Here is a 26375-nt window from a genome sequence, read left to right as displayed (position 1 = left end):
CACCATAATAAGCATAAGCATCTTGGGTAGAGGTAGGTTTGATTGGGACTGACTGCATTGGCGTTGCTTTGAATGGAATTATTTTATGTAAGGCGCAATACTTATGTCCGATTACTCCCATCCCATCCCAAATTCGTAGACACGATTCATCTAAGTGTGTGACTTGAAGACATGAGACCTTTCCTCCATCGACCAAACCAGCCCTCCTCCATCCAAACCATCAAGTAACCTACCGGCATAAAAGCATAGCGAGCGCATAAAGCTGTTCACCCTCCACAATCCGTCCTTCTTTGCTTCCTTCCGATATAGACAAAGTGAAAAAAGGGAAAAGCCGATGGGCGTAAAAAGATGATACACGCACACAAGACACAAGACACTCCCTCCTTTTTTGCTCTTTTCCCGACCACTTCTCACTCTACCACCACCACCACCCAAACCCTCTCACTCAGTAATTAAACACCATCAAACTCGGATTCAGCACCAACGGCGTCAACGCATGACTAACCAAATTAATCGCCAGGGGGACAATCGCCGTAAAATCCTGAATCTCCCAGCCCTTCGGCGCGAACTTGCCAAGGTAAACCATGCCGGCGGCCACTATGATCAAAAACACATACATCCACTTGAACGTCTTGAGAATCTTGGGGATCTCCTGGAAGAAATTGGAATTTTCCTTTTCCTTGGACGTGGCGCCCCACTGCATGTCGAGGTGGAAAAGATGCGCGAGCAGCGCGGTGGTGACGTGGAACGACAGCCCGCCGAAAAACACGGTGAGCATGGGCGTCCATTTGAAGTTTTCGCATAGGGATGAAAGCAAAGAACGCTCGCCGGTGCGGTAGCGGAGGGCGGCGAGCGCGATGTGGCCCATTATGTTGAAGACGACCACCAGGGAGACGAAGACTTGCCAGGAGGACATGTACGCGTGGTCGAGGGTGTCGACGAACCAGCCTACCAAGAAGTAGTTGAGGAGCGTGAGCATGAGCGCCGAGGCTAGCGCGAAGTAGGAGCAGATGTAAGCGAAGATGGAGATCTTGGAGGAGTACATGATGTTGCTCCCAAGGAAGGTATAGAAAAGGGGGGTAAATGGTCCCTTGAAGATCCAGCGGTGCAAGGGGTGGAAAATCATTTCCGAGACGCCGTAGGCGTATTTTTGCCAGCGCGCGATCTCATCGTAGATGGTCAAGGAAACGCCCTCTTGGAATTGCGTGCCGTGGTAGGAGGCGATGCGCACAATGGAACCCTTGATTTGCAGCCGGAGAGCAATGTCGAAGTCTTCGGAGACGTGCGACTCGGACCAGTAGGCCATGTACTCGTTGGCTTCGGGGACGCCGACGTCTTGGACGGCTGTTTTGGAGGGTTAGTATGGTTGACAGACTAACTGAAGGGGGAAGAAGGGGAGAGAATGAAAAAAAAAAAAAAAAAAAAACGTACCTTGCCAGCGGAGAAAAGCGTTGTGACCGACAAAGGGAGCGACTTCGCCTGAACCGATAGAAAACCGAATGGCTGTGTAAACGAGGTTGGTGAAGAAGGTGATGCCGTTCTCGAAGTAATCCCACGAGACTTGCATCACACCGGTGGAGTGTTGGACGATGGCTACTTCTGGGGAGAGAAACATCTCGGCGGCGCCGTAGAGGAGACAGTCGACGGGCTGTAGGTTGAGTCAGTTACGGTTCTTTAAGAAGAGGGAAGTCCGGAGTACTTACCACACGGGTATCAGAGTCAACAATCAAGATGTACTCTCCCATCCTGATGTTGCCAGCCGCCTGAGCAAGCGGGTTCTCCTCAAGCACTCTTGCAAGAGCAGCTTGGTACATCTCCTCTTCCTCCTGCTCGTCAATGAGGTCGGTGCCCTCGGCAGCGAGCTTGGCATCTACCATCTCTTGGAGGTACTTCTCGACCTTTTGGGAGATGTTGAGAGCGAAGTTCATGTTGGAGGCTTTCTTGAACTTGCCCTTGCGGATGAAACCGTCGTCACCATGCTTGGGGCGGGCAACCCAACCGATGTGGTTGTCATGGTAGAACTCGATGCGCTTCTGGGCTTCCTCTTCGGAGATGACGCGCATACCGTCGTCATTGATGAAGATTGATGCGGAGCCTTCATACACTCAGTTAGCCTGGTTCGGTCTCACTAAGGTAGTTAGAGGGGGACTGGGACGGGAGACACTCACCACCATGACTCTCATAGAACGAAATAGCCGCCTGCAAACTCCTGACAGTCGGGATGATAACGCTCTCCATACCCTCCTTATAAACCGGCATCTGAATGGTAATATGCGGCGCCGTGAACCCGTCCATGTACGCCCTCCGCAGACTCGGCTTGATGCACGAGTAGAACCTCGAGTTGCTATGCTGTCCACCAATGGGACCAACGATCTGGAACAGGTTCGAGAAGATAACCTGGAAGAAGAACAGACTGACGCATAGCAAGAAAGGCACGCAGACGATCAGCGCCAAGCGCGTGTACGTCCCGTCGACGACACACTCAATCAGCAGCTGCGAGATGTAAGTGCCGAAGAGAAGGACGATGCCCAGGCACATGGCCATGCCGACGAAGAAGGCGGATGTGCGCTGAACGGGCCGCTGGAGCGACTCCTTGGTGTCTACGGACTCGTCCTTCTCGAGCTGTTCGGCGCTGTCGTTGGGGAGGGCGCCCATGTTGCTTGGCCCCGGGGTCGAGGGCTTCTCGGCTTTGTAGATGGAAGTGTTGGTGGAGAGAACCGAGTTCGGTCGGGATGGGGCTTGCAGACGTCCGAAAGGTAGTTGACCTGTTCCCCAGACCATGGCGAGCATCTTCTCCTCAATCCTGGCGGCCGTGGGCACGATATGCTGCAGATCATCATGCCATACGAGCAGGATGCCTTCTTGTCGGACCAAGCAGGCGTATTGGAATTTCTTGACGTTGGCGGGTACCATGCTGTTGAGGGAATCGGCGATTTGAAGTTGAGAACCGTCCATGAGCTTGAGTTCGGATTGGTTGGGGCTGAGGGAGGCGAGGATGCCGTCGAGCATCTCGGGCTTCATGGTGAAGGCGATGACGAGGTTGAGCCTCTGTACACAGGAAGTGACTGCCTGTGACAGATCTTCGGGGTACGTGACATATTGTCCCCGTGACTTCTTGTATAGTACTCCGTAACCATTTGGTGGTTTCCTTTCCTTCTCGGGAGGCACCCATCCGGCCTTTTCTATTTGCTTACTGAGGTACTTGATCATCTGTAGTAGGCCAAGTTAGTAATTGGACTTCTGATGTCAAACCCAATTGGATGACTTACTGTCTTGAACCTGAACTCATCGGCATATGTCACCGGCGTTGACATCCCCGTCTGATCCGAGGCCACTGACAGAGCACTGCCTGTCCCATTCTGAGTGTAGAAAGACCCGGGGCCTTGGAGTTCCGAACTCGGGGGAGTATCAACACCACTGATGGGTCCATGATGGAAGTTGGATCGTAGTGGTGAGTTGAGAGGTGAAGGGAGGTCTGATGGTGTAGAGGAAGGATTCCTCGAAGGAGGTAGAGGTCGTAGAGGGAAGTCCTTTCCCCCGCTGTGTGAGCCTGCCATCCTGATATTATATCCTTGTCGAACCAGTGACGAGTGTCGATGAGATGATGATGATGATGATGAACTCGTGACTAGATGACGACGATCGAGTGTTAGACCAGCAAGTGAACGAGCGTACGAGTCCAAAGAGAGACTCTATTAGACCGAGATGCTGAAGATGTCTTTTTCGCACATGCCCAAAAGTAGGTAAGAGCGATGATAATTGTAAAGAAATATTAGAATCCTCCGAGTCCGCTATCCTAAAGAGTGGAAGTGGGATGGCAGAGGACAGCAGCGTGAAGTCAGGATATATCGACGAGGGAAGGGCGAAATGGAAGCAAGCGAAAGAAGAAAATAGCAGCGGGGGGTTTTCGCTCATGGCGGCGGCATCGGCATCGCCTTCTGTCCATGCACCACCGGCTGGTCTGGCTCAATAACCGTGATAACGGGCTGGCTGACTTTTGGTTGGGCGGTTTGCTAGGGGGCAATTCCCTATCATCAGGTATCGATGTCGCTTTACGATATCCCCTCCCGTATGGCCCCCAGGCCTTTTTGATAGGAGACCGGGGTTTGTTTTCTCGGCGTTGTAGGAAAGCGAACATGGCAGCGGTAGGGCAGCCGGTCCAGAAAAAGTCCCGTAGCCGTTACAGCCCTCAGGTAGGTGACTTCTCGGCAGCTGTCTGTCGAATCCCAAGAGAATCCAGCCCAGCCTGCCATGTCAGCCAATGGACCAGGGGAGCACAGCTATGGTGATGGATTTTCTGCAAATATCCATTATGGGCTTCACGGGAAGACGGTAGAATGCGAGACTAGAGTCCAGAACCCAGCTGCTCGGGTTCAGAGAGCAACTGCATATCGTTCGAGTTCCCACTTGGCGGAACCGCTGTCAAGTCGAATGTAGCAAAAGCTCCTTGCTTGCAGCTTCTTTGAGATAACCATCCAAAGCTTCCATCCCGAGGGAGCGGATATGAGGTGCCGACAGGAATGTTGTGTAAGGACTCCCTTTTTCCTTTGCTTTATCTCAAAGCACCTCCGTATCTTCCCACATGCTGCTGCGAGGCTGGCGTAGGCACGAAGCCGCCTACACGATTCGGGTTTCAAGGTCTCTTTTGCTCCGTTAGCGCCTCATGGCGTGACATCGAGGAGAGGGGCATGGTTTGTGTTGTTCGTCCCATTATTGCTAATATCTTGTGGCTTTGCTCGTGGGGAAATGGGCTGGAAGCTGGCCTCGCGTGTTCAAGCGACGATAACAGGGGCAAAAGGACAGGCTAGACAACTTGACAACGGACAACACATGGCAACAAACGCCTCTTTCGTTCAAGCGTTTGTTTTTCTTCCAGCTACCGACGAATCCCGTATGCTATCCCGGTTGTAGAAAGTTTGCTGGGAAGTTGAATATTTGCACAATTTCTGTCTCGATATGCTCTTACTGGCTTGGAGTGTTGCCGCCATGCCGTCGTGGTGGAGGGTAGATCATCAGGGGTAAGGAGCGTGCTCTAGAGTGTTGTAGAGCCGCGTCAAGAAGCGAGTTATCAAATTGAATTCCCAAATGGGATTAAGAAGGCATGTTTCTACCCGTCGTGGCTTGGAGAATCAGTGCTGAGTAACCTTGCACCGCTTAACGGAAGAGTGAGTCTGGGAGAGGAGGGAGGACAAGGGAGCATCCGGAACAGCGGGAACATGGTGATGTCCGCACGCACGATTGGTACTGTTGTCAGAGTACTTTTGTGTTCCCATATGATATGTACCCCAGGGGTTCTGTCACTCTGAATGATGGTGGCCTGTCAACTTTTTCGGAATATCTCCTCCACTCGCAAACCGACGAATAATGTTCAAGAACCACGAGATGGCGAGAACCGGTCCCTGCAGGTCCCTGGCCTGCCCTAGTGGTAGATCTCATAGCCGATCTCCATCTGGGATGCCTGAGATGTAGTTCGCTTATCGAGTGCTGTTCTTGGTGGTTGGAGGGCACCGATGTGATTTTATCTTCCGAGCTTTTCTAGTTATCCCGAGCTAGTTCTCAGGTCGTTGAGAGCTCTTGTGAAATGCCTGGTTTGAGGCCTCGCGAGCATCCAGACCCCTAAGAGCAGGGGGGAGTGATACCCGACCCAAGTGAGTGGAAGACAGTACAGCTTCGAACATGCTGTTGAGTCAATGCTGAGGATGCCGGAGAACAAACACTACCTATTCTTGTGGGTCTAGCCAATTTTAGAAGCGTGCAGCTGCATGATCGTGTTGTTGTTGTATGTATTTACAAACACAAACATGATGGGTTATGTGTGTTACCGTGATATTCCATCAGTGTTTGCATATTTTTCGGTGTATCTGTCTGTTTGTCCCATTGTTGTTGTTCTCTTTTCTCGCTTTCGGAATCCGGCAAAGGCTTCCATCCAGAGAATGTCGACATTTGACAGCCGCAAGAGCCGCTCTCGTGTTGCAGTTTAAAATGATGCACGCCTATTCTCGTTCCTGTGTCAAGCCGTGCCGTGTTTGAGGTCTTCGAAGCGCTGTGTGGGTGATGATGGTGCTGTCAAGGCGGTTCATGGTGATACTTGCAATGTAGGGAAAGAGGGAAAGGTGAAGTGTCGTTGAGTAGAGATACTTTGATAGCACTGTCCCCACTGTTGCATGTATCGAGACATTCTCAGAGTGGGTCTTTTTGGAACAAGTACCGGTACGTCCTCCACAGCATGTCCAATTGCACCAATCCAATCTAGAAATGGCAGACTTCGCGAACAAGAAGTGGGGTTACAGTGGATTGCATCTCGCGCTAACACCTATTAGTCGAAACCTTAAGCCACACAAGCTTTTGAGGACCCTGGTTGCTAGCTGAAGATGTGCTAACGTTGAAGATGACCCCCGGAGACTTTCCCAACGTCTTCGGGTGACTTTTCGCAAACAGAAAGGGCTGACGACAAGACAGAGGCTGTGATGAGGAGGGATTTGTCACCCGATATCAGGGAGTTTTTCTTTTTTTGTCGTCTGTTGTCGTGAGTGCCTCACAGTGGGGAGATTGCGATTTCAGCCTGGGAAGAATCACTGTGAGTCTGGACCTCTCCAACTCAGATGCCCCCCCCCTCCCCTGTCAATATCAGAATCCTCTGTGAGATAATGGACGACGGTACCATTGAAGTGCCGGTATTGGAACCGACAATGATCACTGGATATGTGAAGATGTCAACCTCATCTCACAAAACCAACATGTTCGAGCCTGGATGCAACAGATCACCGGTTACACAGGAGTGACTGGTTGTAAGGACAAACAGAAGATCCGACCATGAACGGACCGTCGGCGTGGATCTACACGTTCCGCTCACCGTTCAAGAGGCTGTATGCTGTGTTGAAAGTGCGATTGGGCGCCATAATTGTCGAATGGTCGAGCCGTAGTGACCGCCGAACCGCGTGGCGTCCACCTAGATCGCAAGCTGAGAGGTGAAAGAGAAGTGAGGGATTGGGGATTGGGGGGTGGCTTTCGAACCGCGGCACCGATTGAGGGGAGGTGAAGTTTTATTGGCTGCAAAAGGTGTGTGTGTGCTCTTTGGCAATTCGTCCATTTTGCCTGTGATGAAGGAGTAACGCCCGTGGGAGTTTCGATCAATGATGGGGTCGGACTGAGAATATTCCGGTTGCTGCAAGCAAAATCTGGTGTCGGCGTCAATTGACTGAGGCATCTATGGTCGATTATGATTATTATGATTCGAGTGTTGACGAGTAGTGATCGTAAAAAGATCCTTCTGTGATATATTTGGTCAATGGAAAAGGGGGTTTCTTTGTTCAAGTGTATATGGTTGATAGTGAACTCAATGTTCCTTGACGAATGACACTCGTACAAAGCTGCATCGCGAACCATATGGTCAATGGAAAAAAAAGGGGCAACCCCACCTTGATAGCATAAGATGGAAGAAAACAGAAAACGATGAACAAGATATGACGGACACTCAGATTGAGCGAATCAATTGGGTGTTTATATGGAAATTTACACAGAACACCAGGATACATACATCTTGAACAAAGTGTCCAACAAGAAAAAGGAAAGACTCGTCGTACGTGGTCGGATGCATCATCTCGCCGTAATCCCGAATAGTGTCACAAGAAAACAACTACCGCTCAGTAGTCGAGCAGCCCATTCCGATGAACTGTTCAAGCCTGGTACAAACATCCAACTAAACTGGCAAGTGCCGGCAGATGGACAGCAAATCTGGTCCCAGTGTGCTTTTGGAAGGTTCGGCGGTCACTTCTTGTTCAAGTAGATCTCGCTCCTGCCTTGTTGCCAGGGGCAGGCAGGTTGCAGTGGTGCCTTCAGTTCACTTGAGATGAACTTACAGTAGGCAGTCACGGCCAGGAAAGATCCGGTTCCACGCGGCGTGGTTTCCGTTGTAGAAGAGCTCTCTGATCTCGTGTGGTGTTCCTTCCTGCCTTCTTCTTGTTGCCAGGTGCCCGCTTTCCCTTCGCCATTTAAGGTGAACTCCAAGTTGGCGGTAGATGGTACTCGATAGAGGTAGGTAAGTTATTATCGGGCATACACTCACGTTCAATGGTCCATAATCCCACATGCGGGTTTTCTGCTTCTGGTACTCTGTCTCGTCGTATTTGACGTGACATTTGTGATGCTTTTAATGCTCTCTGAAATGTTCAGAACCTACATAGACTGCCGGACCAAAATACTCCATCCATCCAATCCAACCTCCCGTTGATCCTATCTTCGCTCCATTACAAACATCACACATTAGCCTAGGTATTACAGCACGAAACAGTCTAGGAATAGGAAAGAAAAGAGTTCATGTCAACATGTGTTCTAGCAAGCACCCTTCTTCCACATCCTAACCGACTTCACCGTCATACCACGCTGATCGCCCTCTCCCCAAGTGGGCAGCCACTGATCAGCCGCCGACCAGAACGTCCACTGGGAGTTGGTGGCCGAGTCAAGCCAGGGTTTGTTTCCCTTGTTATCACTGTTCATCATCATATGTTAGCTCAACTGTTTCTTGTAAGAGTTCAACAGACCCTGCAGAAGAAGAGGGCAACTTACGGAAACCACCCAATTTTGCTCCCCACAGCCACATTCAAAATCAAATAAAATGGCTGATCAAACGGCGCATTGCCTGTCTGTGAATCACTTCCCGCCCAGGGATTTTCAAAGAGGGTATCATTCTCCTTCATCTGGGCAAACTCGCCCTTCTTCCAGAGGTCTTCCTTCTGATTAAACCCAACGTGCATGATTTGGGTCAGGCGGTTGTTGAGGTAAAAGTAGATGTACTTCTCGTCCCACTCGAGGCCGAACGTGTGGAAGGATTCCGAAAAATCGCCGCGCTTGAGACGCTTGGCCGCGGTCGTGCGCCAGTAGGCGTCTGTTTGTGTCGAGGGGCCCCAGTGCAGGGAGCCGTAGTAGAGGTCTCGGCCGCCGGTTTCGTAGTCGTATCCGTTGCCGCGCGATTCCATGATGTCGATTTCACCGGAGCGGGGCCAGACGCCGTAGGTGGAGTCTTGTGGCATCATCCCTTGAATTGCTGTTAGTGACGATATAACGGAAAATGTCATGGGGTAAAAAGCTTACAAATGGCGGGCCACAACCAGTCTCCCTTGGGGAGCTTTGCTACAACCTCGACACGACCGTATCGGAGTGTCTTGGTGTCCTTGGTGACCAAGCGAGCAGAGCGAACGGGCGGGATCATGGCACCCGTCTTCGGATCAGACATTGCCATGCAAGAGGCATTGGTTGTGCCCGTGCAAGACTTATCTTTCCTCAGATCGAGCGTGTAGTTGGCAAAGAGCTGGTCATTGGTAATGTCTGTAGTCTCATTCGTAAGAGTCGGGACAATATGAAGTCCTTCCCCGTCGATGTACGAGTTCTTGGGATCGGTAGTGGTCCAGTCGAAGGACCCTGTTCCAAATCCATCGAGCTATAGCAATCAAGTTAGGATGGTGTTGTGGGGAAGTGAACAACAGGGAACTCGAACATACCGTCACCATGTGCGTCCACACGCTCGTGTCTAGTGTCTTAAAGTCATCTTCAAACACCAGACAAAATGGCCCAGTCTGGTATTGTCTGATGCCCATAAAGCAGATGACACCGGCACCCGCCAACCCAACCAAGCACCAGGCAATCACGATCCAGTCGTTCCACCTGGTCTTCTTCATGGCCGGGTCAGCAAGCCATGGCTTCTCGTACTCTCCTCGGAGCCTGTAGCTCTTGAACTTTCTCTTTGCCGCCCTCGGTAGTGTTGCCGCCGACTGTCTCGAGGAAGTATATATCGATCCGGGTCTACTTGAGTCCCATCCGGTGGCGGCGCTGTTGACATCTAATCCTCCTGGACCGGTGCTGTGTTGGTCCCGGTTTCCGTAGGAGGATATGATTTTGGCGGTGAGGTCGTTGGACATTTTGAATGCGGGTTGAATCTCAACTCGAGATAGAGTTGTATCGATAGACCTCAAAACAAACAAGAGGAAAGAAAAATAGTCAATAGAACACCGTGACCGAGGTATGCAGGATAGAACCTCAAGTCCGAGGAAGAAGGGGAAGGAGGACAATGATGAAGTTTTACTTGTAGCCGTTGTAGCACAAGTTCTCCCTATGATCTATGGTGAAGATAGATGACGCGGGATGTGTAGACTGTTGTTGCTTCTCCTCAGCCTCTAACAGCCAGGGCGATACCACTGATAACGGCTGATAGACACAACGTCGCCTCTCCTTGGACAACCGTAGAAGTTAACCCGAAGAAAAGGCATTGGTTTTGCAAGCTTAGCCGGCCCAATGCCAGTGCCCTGGGCCTGGGCTGTCAATGTTGCCATGGGAAGCCATGTTCTCCCGCACAAAATGCCCCACGCTGAGTGTCCAGGGTCGGGTTCGAGCCAAACATTGCCTGTTCCGAAGGCTCAGCCAGGCCGCCGCCCATAGAGGTGCGAATATCGGCCAAGTCGACCCAGACAAGACCCGTGGTTGATCATCAATCTATTAAGTCGGGAACTCCAAAAGCTGGGTCGTATAGATTTGCATTCTTTCTGTTGGTTAAAGCGACTGACCACACGAACGGGAGATGCGCTACGGGATACCACTCACGCAATTAGCAAGCAATCCCGCACTTGGGAACTTTCTCCGTCCATTTTTCCTGCCGTCTTCCGTACCGTATGTAGTTAATCCACGGTGTGAATTGATCCAGAATTGGCAAAGGTGGTTGGCACAAAATCTGAGAGTGGTTGTAGCGAACAAACAAAAACGCCGGACGCGCGCTTTGGCTTTGCGGTGGTTTTTTGTGGCGTTGACGACAACAGCTGAACCACACGTCAAGGTACATCTGCGACACCACGACAGCGACCATTCGTACCGATACACTCACCTTTTCTGCTGCAAGTCACAGTTATGTTTGATGTGGGGAATCGTCTCACTTCTTCTCTTTTGCCATTGCGGTCGGTTCAATGTTTTATGCGAACGGTGAGTTTGATCGTTATTCTGGTGTGGTGGCATTGATCGAACTCATTCGATCGAGGTTATGCAGGTGCCAGCTACATGACCACTTATGTGCAGTCACCACTCACCACTTTCTATCATTCACACGGCAGGCACATCCAGCAACACATCAATCGTACCTTCCATTTGATGCCCCTTAACTGGGCATGAAAGCGCCGGCTTTCTTTTGATGACAGGACCGACATTGACGCTTTCCCTATCGGCATTGACAGCAAATTGGAAGGCGGTCTGCCAATTACACTTGCTACCGCAGTTGTATGAATGAACGGGCGGCTCTTTCCAGATCGTCAGGGACTACTTCCATATTCTGAAAACGACCACTAGAAAATTCATCATTTTCGCTTTGTGTAATCTTCTGTTCACATTGATTAGAGGTAGTCTCACCGATTCACAGAATCAAATCATGTCTTCTTCTTCTTTCACATTGCAGTGGCTTGATATCGACATATCGACATTCGGATCGTCAACTGGGATTGGGTCCCATACGAGCCACCTTCTCTTTCTCTGCCTTCTCAGAGGGCCGCGCATGGCAATATCACCATGGCTATTATCATCTAGTAGCTCAACTACAGTGCGAAGCCAGTCAGAAGCTCCAAGCTAAGCGAGCAGCGAGGTATGTAGTCTACCATAGCCATGTCTTTGCCTTGTATTTGCCTCCCAGCTTTCAGCAGTAAGATACCCTAAGCTCCTCTCATGGAAGCCCATTAGCCGTATTCAACATTCCATTGGAGTGAAGCATCAAGCGCTCCAGTCCATCCTCGGAAGTCTATCCGTTACCCCCTGCCTCGGTCTCGATTGGAATATGTCTCTGAAACTTTCAAACTCTCTTGCCTCCATTCCACTACCAATACTCACCCCACGGACCCAAGCTAGACTCTGGGGAACCTAGAACCTCAAGCGAGAGAGCAAAACAAAAAATGAGCGAAGAATTATCTATCGGAGACCCGCATGAGCAGAACGTGTCGAGTGATTCATCCAAAATAGCAACAAGCGAGGGCTGAAAGCCTAGCTTACCACGCGAGAAAGAACACTTCCATTCCCATTGGGAGAGCTCCCTGTCTGAGATATCATCCATGGCAGATATTGGGCGTCAACTGGTGTGTTGTGTGCTGGACACTAGTCCTTCTCTCCCTTACTCCCTGATATGCATGATATTGACTATGGAAATGGTGTCTGTTTTCCATGAGCTGTCAACAACACGATGTTCCATGATGTCCAAGCCAGCCATCAGCCAGCCAGAGGACTGCCATGTCATATAATCTCATGCCCATCTGCCTTACCGACGCCATCCTCACCATCACCGCCCTCAAGCCTCACGAGTTGACAGCTCAAGCCCACCACGTTTTTCTACCAATAGCCTGTTCACATTGTGAGGCGTGAAGAGTTCAACCTTGTACACGATCCTTGCCGGCTACCCCGGCATCTACGGTGTGAAATGTGAAGCCAACGAAGTTGCAAAATTCGCTTTGGGCATCTTCGCCTAGGCTCGATCGAGCTCAAGGTGTTCTCTAGCTTATGCCATGGGCGCCTTCTTCACGGGCAGCTACCCCAATTCACCATCTTTTGTGGGACTATAGGCTTTTTTGCAATGTGGAAATGCATAGGAATTGTGAGGTGGTGGTATGTGGCTGGTCATTTCCACAAAGGCAGGTCCAGCCCAACGATAGCGCCAAAACCAGCACGAATCCCTTTCCGGACTAGACGACGGCCGCCTTCTCTCAATCACTCTCTTTCCTTTCCTTTTCTCTTGGGGGTAGACACTGCCGAACCGAGTCGATGGATGAGCCGTAAGCCACTCAAGGCTCCGAATTGGTCGGCTCGGTCGAGACCTCCGTATTCGATCCGCCGGACTGACTTACACCACTCAGTCACTCGGTCTCATTTACTCAGCCGCGTTTGATGGCGTTTGGATGGCTGGCGGGCGGCTCTCTCTGAATCCAGTCATCGTGATCGAACTTTGTGCTGTGTTGTGTTGGACTTTGGTGACATCTTCCCTTCTTTCCTATAGTCCTCCTCAGAGTATAATATCTTCCATCTCTCCCAACCTTCCGACCGAAAGTTAAAAAGCAATCCAGTCAAGCCTTCAAGCAGCCTCATCACAATCCACAAAGGCACCTATCCTTCTTGAGCACATCTTGCCTCCTCCTCCTCCTCCAACTTACTTGGCTATTTTCAAGATGGTTCGCAAGAACATCATCCTCTCCTCCCTCCTCCTGGGCCTCGTCTCAGCCTCGCCCCTCCACCAGAAGCGCCAGGACCTGCCCATTGACAGCTATGATGAGTCCGTGGCGGCTGGTGCCGACTCCACGGACTCTCCTCCCGTCGGCGACGCCGTTCCCCAGATCGTTGAGAGCTTCGACGCCGATGCCGTGGTTGCGGACATCACTGCCGCCATCGTCGACACTCCCCCTGCTGAGGCTCAGGCCTCCACTGACGCTCCTCCCGAGGTCATCACTGTCAACCTGAAGCGTAGCACCAACGTTGCCCGTGCCGACGCCCCGGCCACCTCGTGCATTTCCCGCACTTACAACGGCCCGCAGGTCGCCTTCCCTGACACCCCCGAGGCCTTCACCGGCTTTGCGGGCTTCTCTGCTGCTGCCATTGACGCTACCAAGGCAGCCAACGTCCCTTCCGGCTACGCGGTCGTGCCCAACTTTGTCGACCTCAAGGTCCTTGGCCAGGACAAGTCGTACATCACCTACACCAGCTCCAAGCTGACCGGGTACGACACCAAGAAGTGCGCCGCCATCTGCGACACCACCGCTGGCTGCACCTCTTTCAACATCTACTATGAGCGCGTGCCGCTCGAGATCAGCAAGGCTACCCAGGTGCCTGACGCGGCGCTCGGCTGCCCTGGCAATGCCGACGCCGCCTCGGCCACTTTGATCAAGTGCGCCTTCTATGGCATGCCGCTCGTCGCCAGCTCGGCCAAATCGCCTGCCTACCAGTTCCAGGGCAAGGCTTTCAAAGTTGTCTACGCCGGCTCCACGGCCTTCACCAAGTCCGCTGGCCCTTCGGTCGACGGCTTCCAGGGCCCCATCACCTTTGGCAAAGCCGCCATCAACGCTCCGGCGCCCGTCATCGACCACGGCTTCCTCCGCTCCCAGACCTTCGGCACCAACGTCCCCTTTGCCCCTGAGCTCTGCGCCGCCAGCTGCAAGGCCCAGACTGAGTACAACGCGCTGCACAACACCAACAAGGGCCAGGCCTGCGTCTTCTTCAACGCCTACATCATGTACAAGAACGGCAAGGACGGCGTCTTCACTTGCGCGTATTACGGTGTCCCCTATGGTGTCAGCTACGCCAAGAACACTGGCCAGAAGGATAACTCTGGCAACGTCTGGACCATCGACAGCAGCTTCGGCTACTATCTCCCTGGAAACTTTGTTTCCAAGTGAGTGAGTAGGACGCGGTCATCAAGACCACCGCCGCCACGACCACTTCTGTCTCGATGGGGCCTTGTGCCTTGAAAGAAAGGTATGAGAGGATGAATAGACGATTGGCAAAGATTGGATGGGTAAACGAATGAGTGATGTTCCTGCGTCTATTACAATCATTAATGCTTGGTTAGCTGTGGGAACTGTCGATAATCTTTGGTTTGGTTTTTGTGCTTTAATAGTTAGTTATTAATACATCCAGTCGTTGTCGTCATGGTTGATCTTTCTTATGATATTTTATATCATCGTGATTTACACTTTCTGGAATTGTCAGTAAACGGCTGGAGTCTAAACATAGCATAACACAAAGGCGCAGATTTTGGAGTCGCTTGACTCTGGGTAACTACGATCAACCCCCCTTTGAGGAGTTAGGTGTTTTCATCATGCCTCTGACACCATTCAATACAGCTGGAGTCAATGATCATTCCAGAGTGGCATCTCCTAATGGTACCAGGATGCCAATTTCTTGAAGTCGCTTGACCACGTGCAATAATCATGAATTGACTTTCAACATCATTCCCTCAACAAATTCAAATGCGTTCCATCCGTCATGACGTACTTTACCATAGGGAAGAGTTTAAATGTGAAGTTGGTGATGTCTTCTCGGAAGGATCCGGATCGTCGTCGCGATTACCCAAGACGTGCGGCTGCAGCATGTCACCGATCGGGGTCCCCTTGCACCCCGAGATCACTCAACATTTCTTTCATCATTCAGCGCCCTTACACGCGAACCCGCGGTAAGGTATTTGGTAAACCGATCTTCAGGTATGTTGTTGGTTTCAATGCGCAACAATGCCACCCATGTCATTTCCCCGGATGATCGACAAACTTTGTCGATTGTGCCCAGAATAGGATTGCCAGAGAGACATTTTCTGCGTCTGGAAAGCATGCGAGTGAAGAATATGGGGGGGGGGTATAACCAATTAAAGTAGTTAGCATTCTTTTTCCACCATTGCAGCACCACGACAAACGCTTAATCTCCCCATTGCCGCTCTAGAAACCATTATCACAGCAGTTGGGATATTACACTGATAGTTCAGACTCCAGTCAGAACCACTTAGTAACTAACTCTTGAACTTCACCAGAGGCAGTCGAGTATCGTCTCAAGTCCTCAGCCTCAAAACACATGGAAATGAGCGACAATGCAGAAAAGGAAAGAAAGCGGCTCGATGAACGGATTGAAAAGGGGGGAGAAGTTGGGTTGCGAATGGCTATGATGGGTGTCAACAGTTAGAGAGCTAATGCAGGAACGAACTTCTAGGTCTTCCTCTCCTCTGGAGCGAGCAGCGCCTTTGCTTTCTCGTTCGTACTGACGCCTTGCGCCGCACGCCTGCAGACTTCGCCATGACTTGCACAATGCGAGGAAAATGCGTTTGACCAGAAAGACCGGCTACTCAACCAGGAGTTGTTAAGCGAACGCGGATGCGAAAGGTTAAACTCCCGCGCGGCCTTTGTTGCCGCTTACTTGCTGTTTTTGTTTTCTGTGAGGCCGGCTTCTCGCAGTGCCAGCGGGCGACGGTCGGGGATACGGGCTGGGCATTGGAAGAGAAGAAAGCCAGAAGAGACCCATTGAAAAGGTGGAAATGTGCTGCAGAGTAAAATGAAGCAAGGGACGCCACGCGCCACGCACCCGACAAACGGTCCAGTCATGTTTGTGTGACTGGTACGTTGAGGCTGAAATGGAACGAAAATAGGCGGATGATAACACAGAACCGACACACATCAGTTTGTGGTTGATGATAAGATGTTCGTTAAGTCGCTTGCCGTTGGGTGGGAGGGAAGTGGTGGTGAGTCCTGTCGGTGGTGACATGTTGTGGAAAGCGAGAAAGTCGAGATACAAGACAAGGGTCCAGGAAAGAAATGGAGAAGACATCTGGGTGCTGTGACGAAGCACAAAAGTACCGGTACTTTGTGCAAGTATTATGCCCTGTCCCTGCTCTTTCCTAAGGCTCTGATAGGACAGACTCTCCCAAACCACGCTAGCTTGAACCGGGGTACATTGCGGGTCTCGCCTCCACATTCAACCTCCAGTCTTGGCAGTCACGTCCACTGCTCCTCCCTTGTCATGGTCCTTCCGTCTTCACGGTCGTCACTTCCATTGACTGACAAGCTGGCTGAGTCCGGCAGTAGTAAAAACTCTGTTCGCTTAGACCGCTTCATTCAGCCGGGTTGCCACTGTCAGACTATCCCCAGACCAGTCAACATCCGGGCGCTGAATGAGACTCATCACGTAAACACGTCAGCCACACAACGACCTGAAGCGATAACACCAAACAGAAGCGATACACCATCACCAGAAAGCAAGCGCTCGGCTCTCTTGCACACACGGTATCCTACGCCCTATCGTGGCTCGTTTGGGGCTCTTGACTGAGGTGTCGGGTTCCGAGGCATCAGCTAACGCACCCGCCCAATGCTCGGAGTCCCGTCTCTCTGGTCATCTCCAGTCTGGCTATCACATCGTCCATGAGGTGAACCCATGAAAAAACCAGGACTCAAAAGTGGGCAAAATGTCCTTCAGCTGAGCCCCAGCCCAAGGGAAAGTGGGAGAGGATGCCATATCAAGAACCCAATTTGCCTTCCCGCCGATAGTTTGGGGGATGAGCAAACGCCGAGTTGGCTACTGTCACGAGTGTTTGCTGATTAACATGTTGATGTGGCTGTCCCAAGGTGAGTGGCTGCTCTGCCCAGATTGTCCACCACAGGCACACCTCGACTTGTGGTAATGACGGTGCAAGTTCTGGATTCTTCCTCGCTCCCAAACAGTCCAGGTCCTCCAAGCCACGGCCGCCACCCCCTTCCTTTGGCTGGCTGAGATGCCTCTCCCAGAGATGACCCAGAGAACACAGAAAAGGTCTCAAGCGCACGAGGCGAGAGTGCCGACAGACCGGCTGGGCCCATTCCAGCAAGTGCAACAAGTCCCATTCCGGGCTGAAGACTGGCTCGGACTGTGGCTAAAGACAGCCTGAAGAGGGTATTCAAGGTGGAGGAAAGGGCATGTATTGGCCAGCTGCCAAGGCCGACATTCACCAAACTGTTCAGTCGGGCTGACCATCAATGGGACGATCAATGCCCTATACCGGCGTTGAGACCCCGTCAAGGCCATTGGAGTCCCGTTGGAATGGAATCGCCGTAAGCCCCTTTCGGTAGCGCCCGTCCGGTCCCAGATCACAGAGATCTCTAGGCGGACCCCTCCATCTGAGACAGAATCCAGCTATATGCGATTGTCTTTCCCATTCCCTCCTGACCTAAGGATCTCGCTCATCCTCAACTTCTTTGTCGACACCCCGATCCGCACTCGACGACTTCGTGTCTCTTGCTCCCCAAGAGCCGATTCCGGTTGACTTGGACAGCTCCTCGGACTCCTCGGTCCCTCGGCATCACTTCAGATTTCGTCACTCACCCGCCCCATGTGGTAGTCAATCGTTTTCTTGTTATATGCACTTTTTCTTCGGGGTAACTTTTTGGATATACCCTCACTAACAGTCTTTACTCATATGTTATATGACTTACTCGACACACTTATTGTAATATACGTTCGCTAAGATGAGGCCACTAGGTCTCTTACGCTCGTTTGTGAGTCTTGCGCTCTGCACGGCAACATGGGCAATGGATCCAACAGATACCATTATGGATGCCGGTAAGTCAATTCCTACGGGCTGTGTGTTATTAAAGAATCAGGATGCTAACAGGTCGACTTGTAAAAGACTCGGCTGCTGTCGGTTATCTCCCAAATCACAACATGGATCCGGCAACTATTGAAGGTGGTGCATTTGGCCAGATTTGGTCCTTCACAACGCCAAAGAACCCTCTCAACCAGGTTGAACAATTCTACTCAAAACTCTTGGTATATACACCAAAGGCAACTGGCAAGCAAACCGTCATTGCCTTTTCAGAACAAAATCGCATTTACGTTCTCGATGCGGTGAACGGCACACTTTACAACAGCCGTGACCTGAGTGAGCAGGATCCTGCGGAAGCCCCTTTCATGGTCTCTGACTTGGGCAATTGCAACGATATTAGCGGAACGATCGGTATCACTGGCACCCCCATTATTGACCCCAACACAGAGACGATCTACTTCTGGGCCAAGGGCTACAGCGATCCAACCACAAAGGGCTGGAAGAATGGTGCCTACCGTTTCCATGCCATTGATGCATGGACCCTGCAGGAGAGGCCTGGCTTCCCAACGAGCATTGAAGGCAAGTATGCCGATAACGACAAGACCCGCTACTTCACCGGTGGTGGTCTCCTTCAGCGCACATCCCTGAACCTCATCAATGGTGTGGTTTATGCTGGTTTTGGTGGCCATTGCGATCTTTTCAACTACACCGGCTGGGTAGTTGGCATGAGAGCCTCCAGTGGTGAATTTGTCACCGGTTATGCCACCGCTGGTGGAGACCGTGCCCCCAAGCAAGATGGCACCTGGGAAGGAGGCGGTGGTGGCTGCGGTGTCTGGCAGAGTGGCGCCATTCTGGCCTCAGATAACCCGAGCCGTCTCTTCTTTGCTACTGGAAACGGCTACGGAGTCATGGTGAACCAACAGTTGGCCGCCAGCGGCAGAATTCACCTTGACACCCTCTCAGAAGCCATTGTGAACATGGCCATCGATTCAGCCACTGGAAAGGTGACACAACAAGACTACTTCGAACCATACACTTACCAGGCAATCGATGCTGCTGATCGTGACTTGGGCGGTGGTGGTGTTTCCATCTTGCCATTCGGAGGCGGTGGTGTCAAGCAGCTTGCGGTAACAGCAGGCAAGAACGGCCAAGCCTATATCTGCAATGCCGACAACCTCGGAGGATACAAGATGGGTGCCGGTGGCGGCGATGCCATCATCCAGACTATCACTCCTCCGCAGGGCACAGCCATGTTTGGAAATGTTGGCGCGTATCCTTTGGAAGGTGGTTACATGTATATCACTCCCGTTGGTGCTCCAACTTACGCCTATGCTCTTGGTTACGACTCAAGCGGAAAGCCGGCTTTCAGTGTGGCTGGTTCAACCCCTGACAAGTCCGCTGGCAGAGTCGGTACCGGCTCCGCAACCATCACCACTCTCAACGGCCAACCAGGAACAGGCATTCTCTGGATGAGTGATCCCGACAACGGCATTCGCGCTTACCATGCGGTGCCACGGAACGGGCAACTTGTCAAGATTCCTCTTCCCGCTACTCCAGTCTTGTCCAAGTTCCAGCGCCCCGTTTTTGGCGATGGCCGGTACTATACCAGCACATACACCGGACAGATTTTGGCTTTCGGGTCCCCTGTCAAGTTGCCTTTTGACTGTGGTGGTCCCTTTAACTTTGGAGAGGTACCCATCGGCACATCAAAGACGATCAACGTCACTTGTACTACCAAAATCAATGTCAACTCGATCACCAACATCACAACTGGCAATCCCTTGTACAAGGTATCCCTAGCTGACCTTCCTAAGACTGGAGTCACTGCTGGAAAGTCTTTTACCTTCCCCATCAAATTTGATCTGAGCGGGTATACGTTGGATTCTGGCAGCACAAGCTCCCCAAGCATGCAGCCTGGTGTGCAGTCCGGCTCCGTCACCCTCAACACAGTCAATGCCGTTACAGGTTATTCGACCCAACAGCCCCTTTCAGTGACAGGCAACACAGTGACAGATGGACCGTTTGCGGCCATCAACCCCAACGCGGTCGATTTCCAGCCGCTTGTCATTGGCTCTGCCGCTGCCGAAGGAGGATCGCAAAACACCGTGGTCATCCAGAACTTGGGCAAAGGACCTATGAAAATTCTGGGGTACGCTTTTACCTCCGATGGTCCTAACTCGGCAACTGCAAAGTTCACCAACATCACAATCGATGGGACTCACACTAAGCTTGATGCCGACGGTTACTTCACTGCTGAGGACCTCCCTGCGCTCGGTTCTAGTGTCGCCGCTGGATCATCTGTGATTATTCACATGACTTTCCTTGCTCCCAAGCTTGGTTCCTTCTCTACCACATTCACGATCTTCACTAATGGTGGCATGGCCTACTCTGTTTTGACCGGATCTGCCAACTCGCAGCCCATTGCTCTCCTTGAGCATTCCACCAGCGAAGGCGGCTGGGTAACGATCCCTTTCTGCAATGATCCTACCCAAACATGCACCTTCAACATCGACATGGGCACATCACCTGGCCTTACCACCAGAGAAGTGACCATTCGGTTCACGAACAAGGGCGGTTCAGATCTGATGATTGACAAGTCCAAGCCCCCTATGGGCGCTGTTCTCGGTGCTCAAAACCCAAGCAGCGATCTCTTCGAAGGCATGGTTATCAAGCCTGGAAAGTCCGAGAGTGCCACTATCTTCTTCACCCCTGGCGCTGCCCCTCTCAACGCGGACCCCATTGTTTACTCTGGTGCCTGGACACTCAACGTTAACGATCTTGCTTTCGGCGTACATGTCGTGAACTTCATAGGTACCCTGCGCGCCACCAAAGTTGGGCCGACACTGCCAGATGGATCAGCCCGCTTCAAGTATCTCGGCTGCTACAAGGACAGTAACGCCAACCGTCTGGAGACCACCCAGGCGCAGTTCCCTGCAGATAACGACAATGGAAAGTGCCAGCAGTACGCCATCACTAACAAAGCTGCCTTTGCTGGCACTCAGTACACCTATGAATGCTGGGTCGGCCGGAGCATTCCTCCTGCAAGCCTGAAGGTCGACGACTACCTATGCAACACCTACGTTTGCCCAGGTGACAAGTCGCAGTTCTGCGGCGGTGTTGGCAGCTATATGATGATGTGGTATGACACTACCGGCTACTTCCCCGAGAACGGCACCCTCGCTCCCGCTTTCAGGCCTCCCGCGAACAAGGAAGTTGTTGGTAACTGGGAGTATGCTGGTTGCCGTACCGACAATTCTGCTTCTCCTGCTACCCGAGCCCTGAATGATCGGATTGTCGGACAGTCCAGCACCAACACGGTTGAGAGCTGCGCCGCAGCTTGTGCTGGCTTCTCCTTCTTCGGTGTTGAGTGGGGTGTTGAATGCTATTGCGGTAACAAGCTCAACACCGGTAGCACCGTTGCTGATGAGAAAACCTGCAATTACGTTTGCGGTGGCGATCCTACTGAGCTATGCGGTGGTTCAGGCCGCATCTCGGTTTACAAGCAGAAGGGCACCGTCATTGGCAACCCATCATCGGGTGTGACAACTTCATCTGGGACAGCATCCGGAACCACTTCCGCTACTGTTTCTGCCTCTTCCACAACCTCCTCTGCAGTCGCTTCCGGCACTCCTGGAAACCCACGGTCTATCGGTCAATACGTGTCCTTGGGTTGCTATAACGATGCTGTTGCCTCCCGTTCTCTCCAGGGAAAGAATACTCAGTCCAACGTCATGAACCTCAATGACTGCGCTACGTACTGCGCCGGATACAAGTACTTCGGTACCGAGTATTCGGCTGAATGCTTCTGTGGCAATGAGCTCCTCAACGGAGCTGCTCTGGTCACCGATGGCCGCTGCAACATGCTTTGCAATGGCAATCAGCAGCAAATCTGCGGTGGTAGCAATGGCCTCTCCATGTACCAGCTGAATCCCAACGGCACCTCCAGCTCAGTCACTGCCTCCGGCTCGGCTACCCAATCAGCCACGGCATCTGGGGCCGCCTCCGGTACCGCTTCCGGTACTGCCTCCGCTTCCGCTTCCATTTCCGCTTCGGCAACTACCACAACCTCAGCCGCCCCAACCACACCCACCGTCTCCGTCAAATGCCCCGACAATAACGGCACCACATACCTCTCCCTCGACGGCAAGGCCTTCCTCCTCGAGTGCTTCACCGACCACGAAGCCGGCGATCTGGGACTCGCCTTCGTCGACAGCTATGCCTTGTGTGCCGAGAAGTGCTCCACCACTGATCAATGCGTGGCTTTCGCGTACGTGCCCGGTGGTACTGGTATCCAGGCTCCGTGCTACATGAAGAAGTCGGTCGGACGTGGTGTCAATAACCAGGCTGTCTGGGGAGCTCAGCTCGTTTCTGTGGCTCCTAGCTCGACTGCCACAAGCGCTGCTGCGACGACGAGCACGATGAGTGTTGCTGATCCTGCTGGCGTAACTGGTTCGACCGCTACTGGTTCTGCTACCGGCTCTGCCACTGCCTCTGTCACCGGTTCAAGTGCTGCTAGCCCAACGACTGCTTCTGGTGGTGACACTGGCTCAGCTGCTACTTCTGCTACCTCGGCGGCCAGTTCTGGAGCTGCCTCTGCCGTTGTCACTTCTGCTGCTTCTGGTACTTCCGCTGCCTCAGTTGTCGCTTCTGGTTCCGGCTCGGGTGCTGCCTCCGGCGCGGCTTCGACCGCAGTCTCGGGCACTGCTTCTGTCAGCGTTGATCCCAGCGTTGCTCCCAGTGTTGCTCCCAGTGTTGCTCCCTCGGCCAGCGTTGCTCCCAGTGCCAGCGTTGATCCCTCGGCCAGTGTTGCTCCTACTGAAAGTGTTGCTCCTACAAACAGCGTGAGCGTTGCTTCCAGCGCTAGTATAGCTCCCTCTGGAAGTGTTGTTCCAAGCGCAAGCGTGGCTCCGAGTGCCAGCGTTGCTCCCAGTGTGAGCGTCGCTCCTACAAACTCTGTGAGTGCCGCTGCCACGAACAGTGCCAGCGTAGCTCCGAGTGTGAGTGTTGCTCCCACGGATAGTCCAAGCATTGCTCCTACGAACTCAGCAAGTGTCGCTCCAAGCGTTGCTCCAGGATCCAGCTCATCCACTACTCCTCCTGCGGCTGGCACAACTACCACTGCAGCTGCCGTTACCTCCGCTCCTCCTGTTGCTGGCACAACTACCACAGATGCCGCGGTTGTCACTACCACGGCTCCAGCTCCAGCCACCACTACCACGGCTGCCGCCACTACTACTACGAATACCGGGCCTGTTCTCCCCACAATTCCTACTGTTGTGAACTGGGACTACCAAGGATGTGCCAGCGACTCCAATGTTGCTCAGCCTACCGCTCGCGCGCTAAATGGCACCTACCTGTACGACAGTGCCGGCATGACCATTCAAAAATGCCTTGACTTCTGCGCCCAGGCAAACTACCCTCTCGCCGGCCTTGAGTTCCAATCTCAATGCTACTGCGGCCTCAAGATCAAGCCTGGCTACAACCTCGGCCAGACTGGTTGCAATCTCACCTGCGCCGGCGACCCATCTACACGCTGCGGTGGCCGTGCTCGTCTGGACGTCTTCAGACAAACTAACTACGTGACGCCCCGCCTCGTCAACCCGTCCGTCTTCAACGGACGCATAGCGACTCCTCAGGGTTGCTTCAATGACAGCGCCGCCGCTCGTGTCCTCAAAGCGCACTCTTACGCCAACAGCACGAGCATGACGGTCGAGATGTGCCATGAACGCTGCCAGACGAGGGGCTACAGCCTCTTTGGCGTGGAGTTTGCTAAGGAGTGTTACTGCAGCAATTCGCTGGCAGACGGGGCGCAGGCGGCAGGGGAGCTGTATGAGTGCAAGAGGTCGTTCTGTGTGGGTGATAAGACGGAGTTCTGTGGCGGTGGGTCGAAGTTGTTGGTTTATAATATTCAGCCGGCCGGGACTACTCTCCCTATTAGGAGGAGTACAAAAAGGATGGATGGGGGAATGGTGAAGTTGCCCAAGTTGAGGAAAGATGAGGAGCCCGAACATGAGTTGAGTTGGGATGGTGAAGGTGAAGTTGCCCAAGTTGAGGAAAGATGAGGAGCCCGAACATGAGTTGAGTTGGGATGGTGAAGGAGGCGTGGGACAAGTAAATAGAAGTAGCTCCGGGTGGAAAAGAGCTGAGAGAAGATGGGGACGTGGTCCAGGATGGTGATGATGCTTCTGAGACATTCGGTTTTTTTTGGTTTTTTTCCTTTTTCCTCGTTACATGACCGCTTCTTCTTGTTAGACATGTGAACAAGGTACGCGCGGGAAGGGTGTAATTAGTTGGCGGTTTGGAGGATAGTTAGAGCAAAGGCAGCGTACGCATACACAGTCATCTCCTAATCTAATCATTCATGTCGCTCCAATTGGATGAAGTATGCTTCCGTGTTCATGCCTCGAAGCCACAATGGCTGATCCCCAGGTGTTGACAGTTCCACAACCACATCAGATGCAATTCAGGGGTCCAGGAACGATCTCAGGGGTCACGCACCTACAACCCTAACCCGAGCCCATCCCGCCGTGGCCAGTGCTGCCAAGCATTGGCCCCGGTTCTTGGGCCCGCAGAGGCTCCAAAAAAATTCCGGCGGGCGGCAGAACGGGGACCGGCACCTCTTCGAGCCTCGACGCGGGACCAGGACCTTGCGCTTGCCGGAGAAGGAACCTCGCTGCCCTCTGTGACAGACCTTCGGCCCCCGATTTCCCGCGTGCGCCGGACCTTCTTCCTCAACCCTCCACCCCGAACCGACGACAACCCCCCCGTCGCCAATTCCGAAAGCAGAGCGTCCGCCCGAACGCCGGTTTCTTTTTCCTTCCCCCAGTAATTCACCATGGCCAGTCTCCGCGGGGTCTCGAGATCCGCTCGTGCCCTTCAGCCTTTCTCTACTCAGTTCGCTCTCCGAAGATGCGCCTCGACACAGGCTCCCGGCACCGGCGCCGCTGCCCCCTCCTCCAAGAACATCTCCGACCTCGCCGAGCTTGAGACACAGTCGGCATTGGAGGCTCCCATCCCCAGCGCAGAGGACAAGAAGGATTTCAGGCCATGGAAGCGTGCGGCCGACAGGAAGGCGAGGTTGCCTAGCAGCAGGTGTGTTTACATCATCATACTACTGTTTACACACAAGCTTCAATATTATAATACAGATACCTAACATGGCTTCTCAAACGAACAGATACCAATACCATCCCCCCAAGTACAACCGCGGTCCTCTGCATCCCATCCAGTCCCCTCCCTCCTCCGACCCCATCGCCCGCGACTTCGTCCCCGGGCCCTTCAACATGCCTCGCCTCAAGGAAACCTTCCGCACCGTCATGGCCTCCGACCTCATGACGCTGACCTACATCCACACCCCACCTGGCACACCCAAAAAGGAACCCACGGAGCGCCTGCGTGCCTGGGAGGGCGATAGCCCTTACTTCGCCAACCGCGCGCGCCGTGCGCCCCGCGGCGCCCCCGAGCTGCCGATTCGCGAGCGCGACATCACCTTCCGCAACATCCCCGAGATCCAGGAAATCACAGTCTCGACCTTCGTGCCGCTTGGTCTCAAGAACCCGGACATGCTGATCGCGGCGCGCGCGGTGCTGCTGGCCATGACGGGCACGATGCCGGAGATGACGCGCTCAAAGTCCAACGTGGTGCAGTGGCATCTGCAGGCGAACAAGCCCGCGGGCTGCAAGACGACCATCTACGGGAACGCGGCGTGGGAGTTTCTCGATCGCCTCGTCCATCTGGTTTTCCCTAGGATCAAGGACTGGAAGGGCATTCGTGCCAGTACGGGCGATGGCAGCGGTAATGTGCAGTTTGGTCTTAACCCGGAGGATGTCCAGCTTTTCCCCGAGGTGGAGTGTAATTATGATGTGAGTTTTTCTTGGGGGTGAGATGAGTGATGGGGAGAAGGGGGAGGAAGGAGGAAGGAGGGGAGCTGGAGTTGGAGTTGGAGAGAGGGTTGGAGCTGAAGCTGGAAAGAGGACGGGATGAGAGAGACTCGACTCCGGCTTTGGCTTCGGCTCTGGCTCCGGCTCTGGCTCCGGCTCTGGCTCCATCTCTAACTTTAGCCCTACCAGCTTCCGAGTTGACTTCAAGATGAACGGATTGCTAACTTCCTGCTCTTTCTACTTTAGATGTACCCCCCCAAGATGATCCCCGGTTGCCACATCGCCATCAAGACGACAGCCACTTCCGACAGACAAGCCAAGCTTCTTCTGCAGTCCCTCGGCATGCCTTTCTACAACTCTTAAGCGCCCAAACGGGGCCAAACGGGTTGGTTGTTTGGTCTTGAGAGAGGTCGAGTTGAGTCGGGACCTAAAAAGCA

The 26375-nt window shown here is 52.9% G+C and overlaps 5 protein-coding genes across 5 annotated transcripts; 3 read left to right on the top strand and 2 right to left on the bottom strand.

Moving 5' to 3' along the window:
* Positions 1-51: 51 nt before the first annotated feature.
* On the bottom strand, positions 52-3904 carry SMAC4_04422 (uncharacterized protein). The gene is made up of 5 exons (XM_024655552.2): positions 3270-3904; positions 2169-3210; positions 1704-2095; positions 1432-1648; positions 52-1344 (listed from the first exon to the last, which is right to left on the bottom strand). The coding sequence occupies exons 1-5, from the start codon at positions 3555-3557 to the stop codon at positions 446-448; spliced, it is 2838 nt and encodes a 945-aa protein (XP_024511428.2). The 5' UTR covers positions 3558-3904; the 3' UTR covers positions 52-445.
* Positions 3905-8071: 4167 nt separating this feature from the next.
* Positions 8072-11355, bottom strand: SMAC4_04421 (uncharacterized protein). Its single transcript, XM_003343715.2, has 4 exons — positions 9498-11355; positions 9091-9436; positions 8566-9034; positions 8072-8488 (listed from the first exon to the last, which is right to left on the bottom strand). Exons 1-4 carry the CDS (start codon positions 9912-9914, stop codon positions 8332-8334), a joined length of 1389 nt encoding a protein of 462 aa, XP_003343763.1. The 5' UTR covers positions 9915-11355; the 3' UTR covers positions 8072-8331.
* Positions 11356-13178: 1823 nt separating this feature from the next.
* Positions 13179-14399, top strand: SMAC4_04420 (uncharacterized protein; the record flags this gene model as incomplete). The annotated part of the gene is made up of 1 exon (XM_003343714.1): positions 13179-14399. The coding sequence occupies one exon, from the start codon at positions 13179-13181 to the stop codon at positions 14397-14399; it is 1221 nt and encodes a 406-aa protein (XP_003343762.1).
* Positions 14400-17741: 3342 nt separating this feature from the next.
* On the top strand, positions 17742-24426 carry SMAC4_04419 (uncharacterized protein). Its single transcript, XM_066090108.1, has 2 exons — positions 17742-18075; positions 18143-24426. Exons 1-2 carry the CDS (start codon positions 17982-17984, stop codon positions 24118-24120), a joined length of 6072 nt encoding a protein of 2023 aa, XP_065946030.1. The 5' UTR covers positions 17742-17981; the 3' UTR covers positions 24121-24426.
* Positions 24427-24698: 272 nt separating this feature from the next.
* On the top strand, positions 24699-26355 carry SMAC4_04418 (mitochondrial 54S ribosomal protein uL5m). Its single transcript, XM_003343712.2, has 3 exons — positions 24699-25150; positions 25236-25920; positions 26185-26355. The coding sequence occupies exons 1-3, from the start codon at positions 24894-24896 to the stop codon at positions 26299-26301; spliced, it is 1059 nt and encodes a 352-aa protein (XP_003343760.1). The 5' UTR covers positions 24699-24893; the 3' UTR covers positions 26302-26355.
* Positions 26356-26375: the final 20 nt, after the last annotated feature.

Source organism: Sordaria macrospora, chromosome 2 (genome assembly GCF_033870435.1).
Source record: "Sordaria macrospora chromosome 2, complete sequence".
Taxonomy (NCBI): domain Eukaryota; kingdom Fungi; phylum Ascomycota; class Sordariomycetes; order Sordariales; family Sordariaceae; genus Sordaria; species Sordaria macrospora.
Note: the sequence above shows the minus strand (reverse complement) of the source record. Positions and strands in the feature narration are given on the sequence as shown.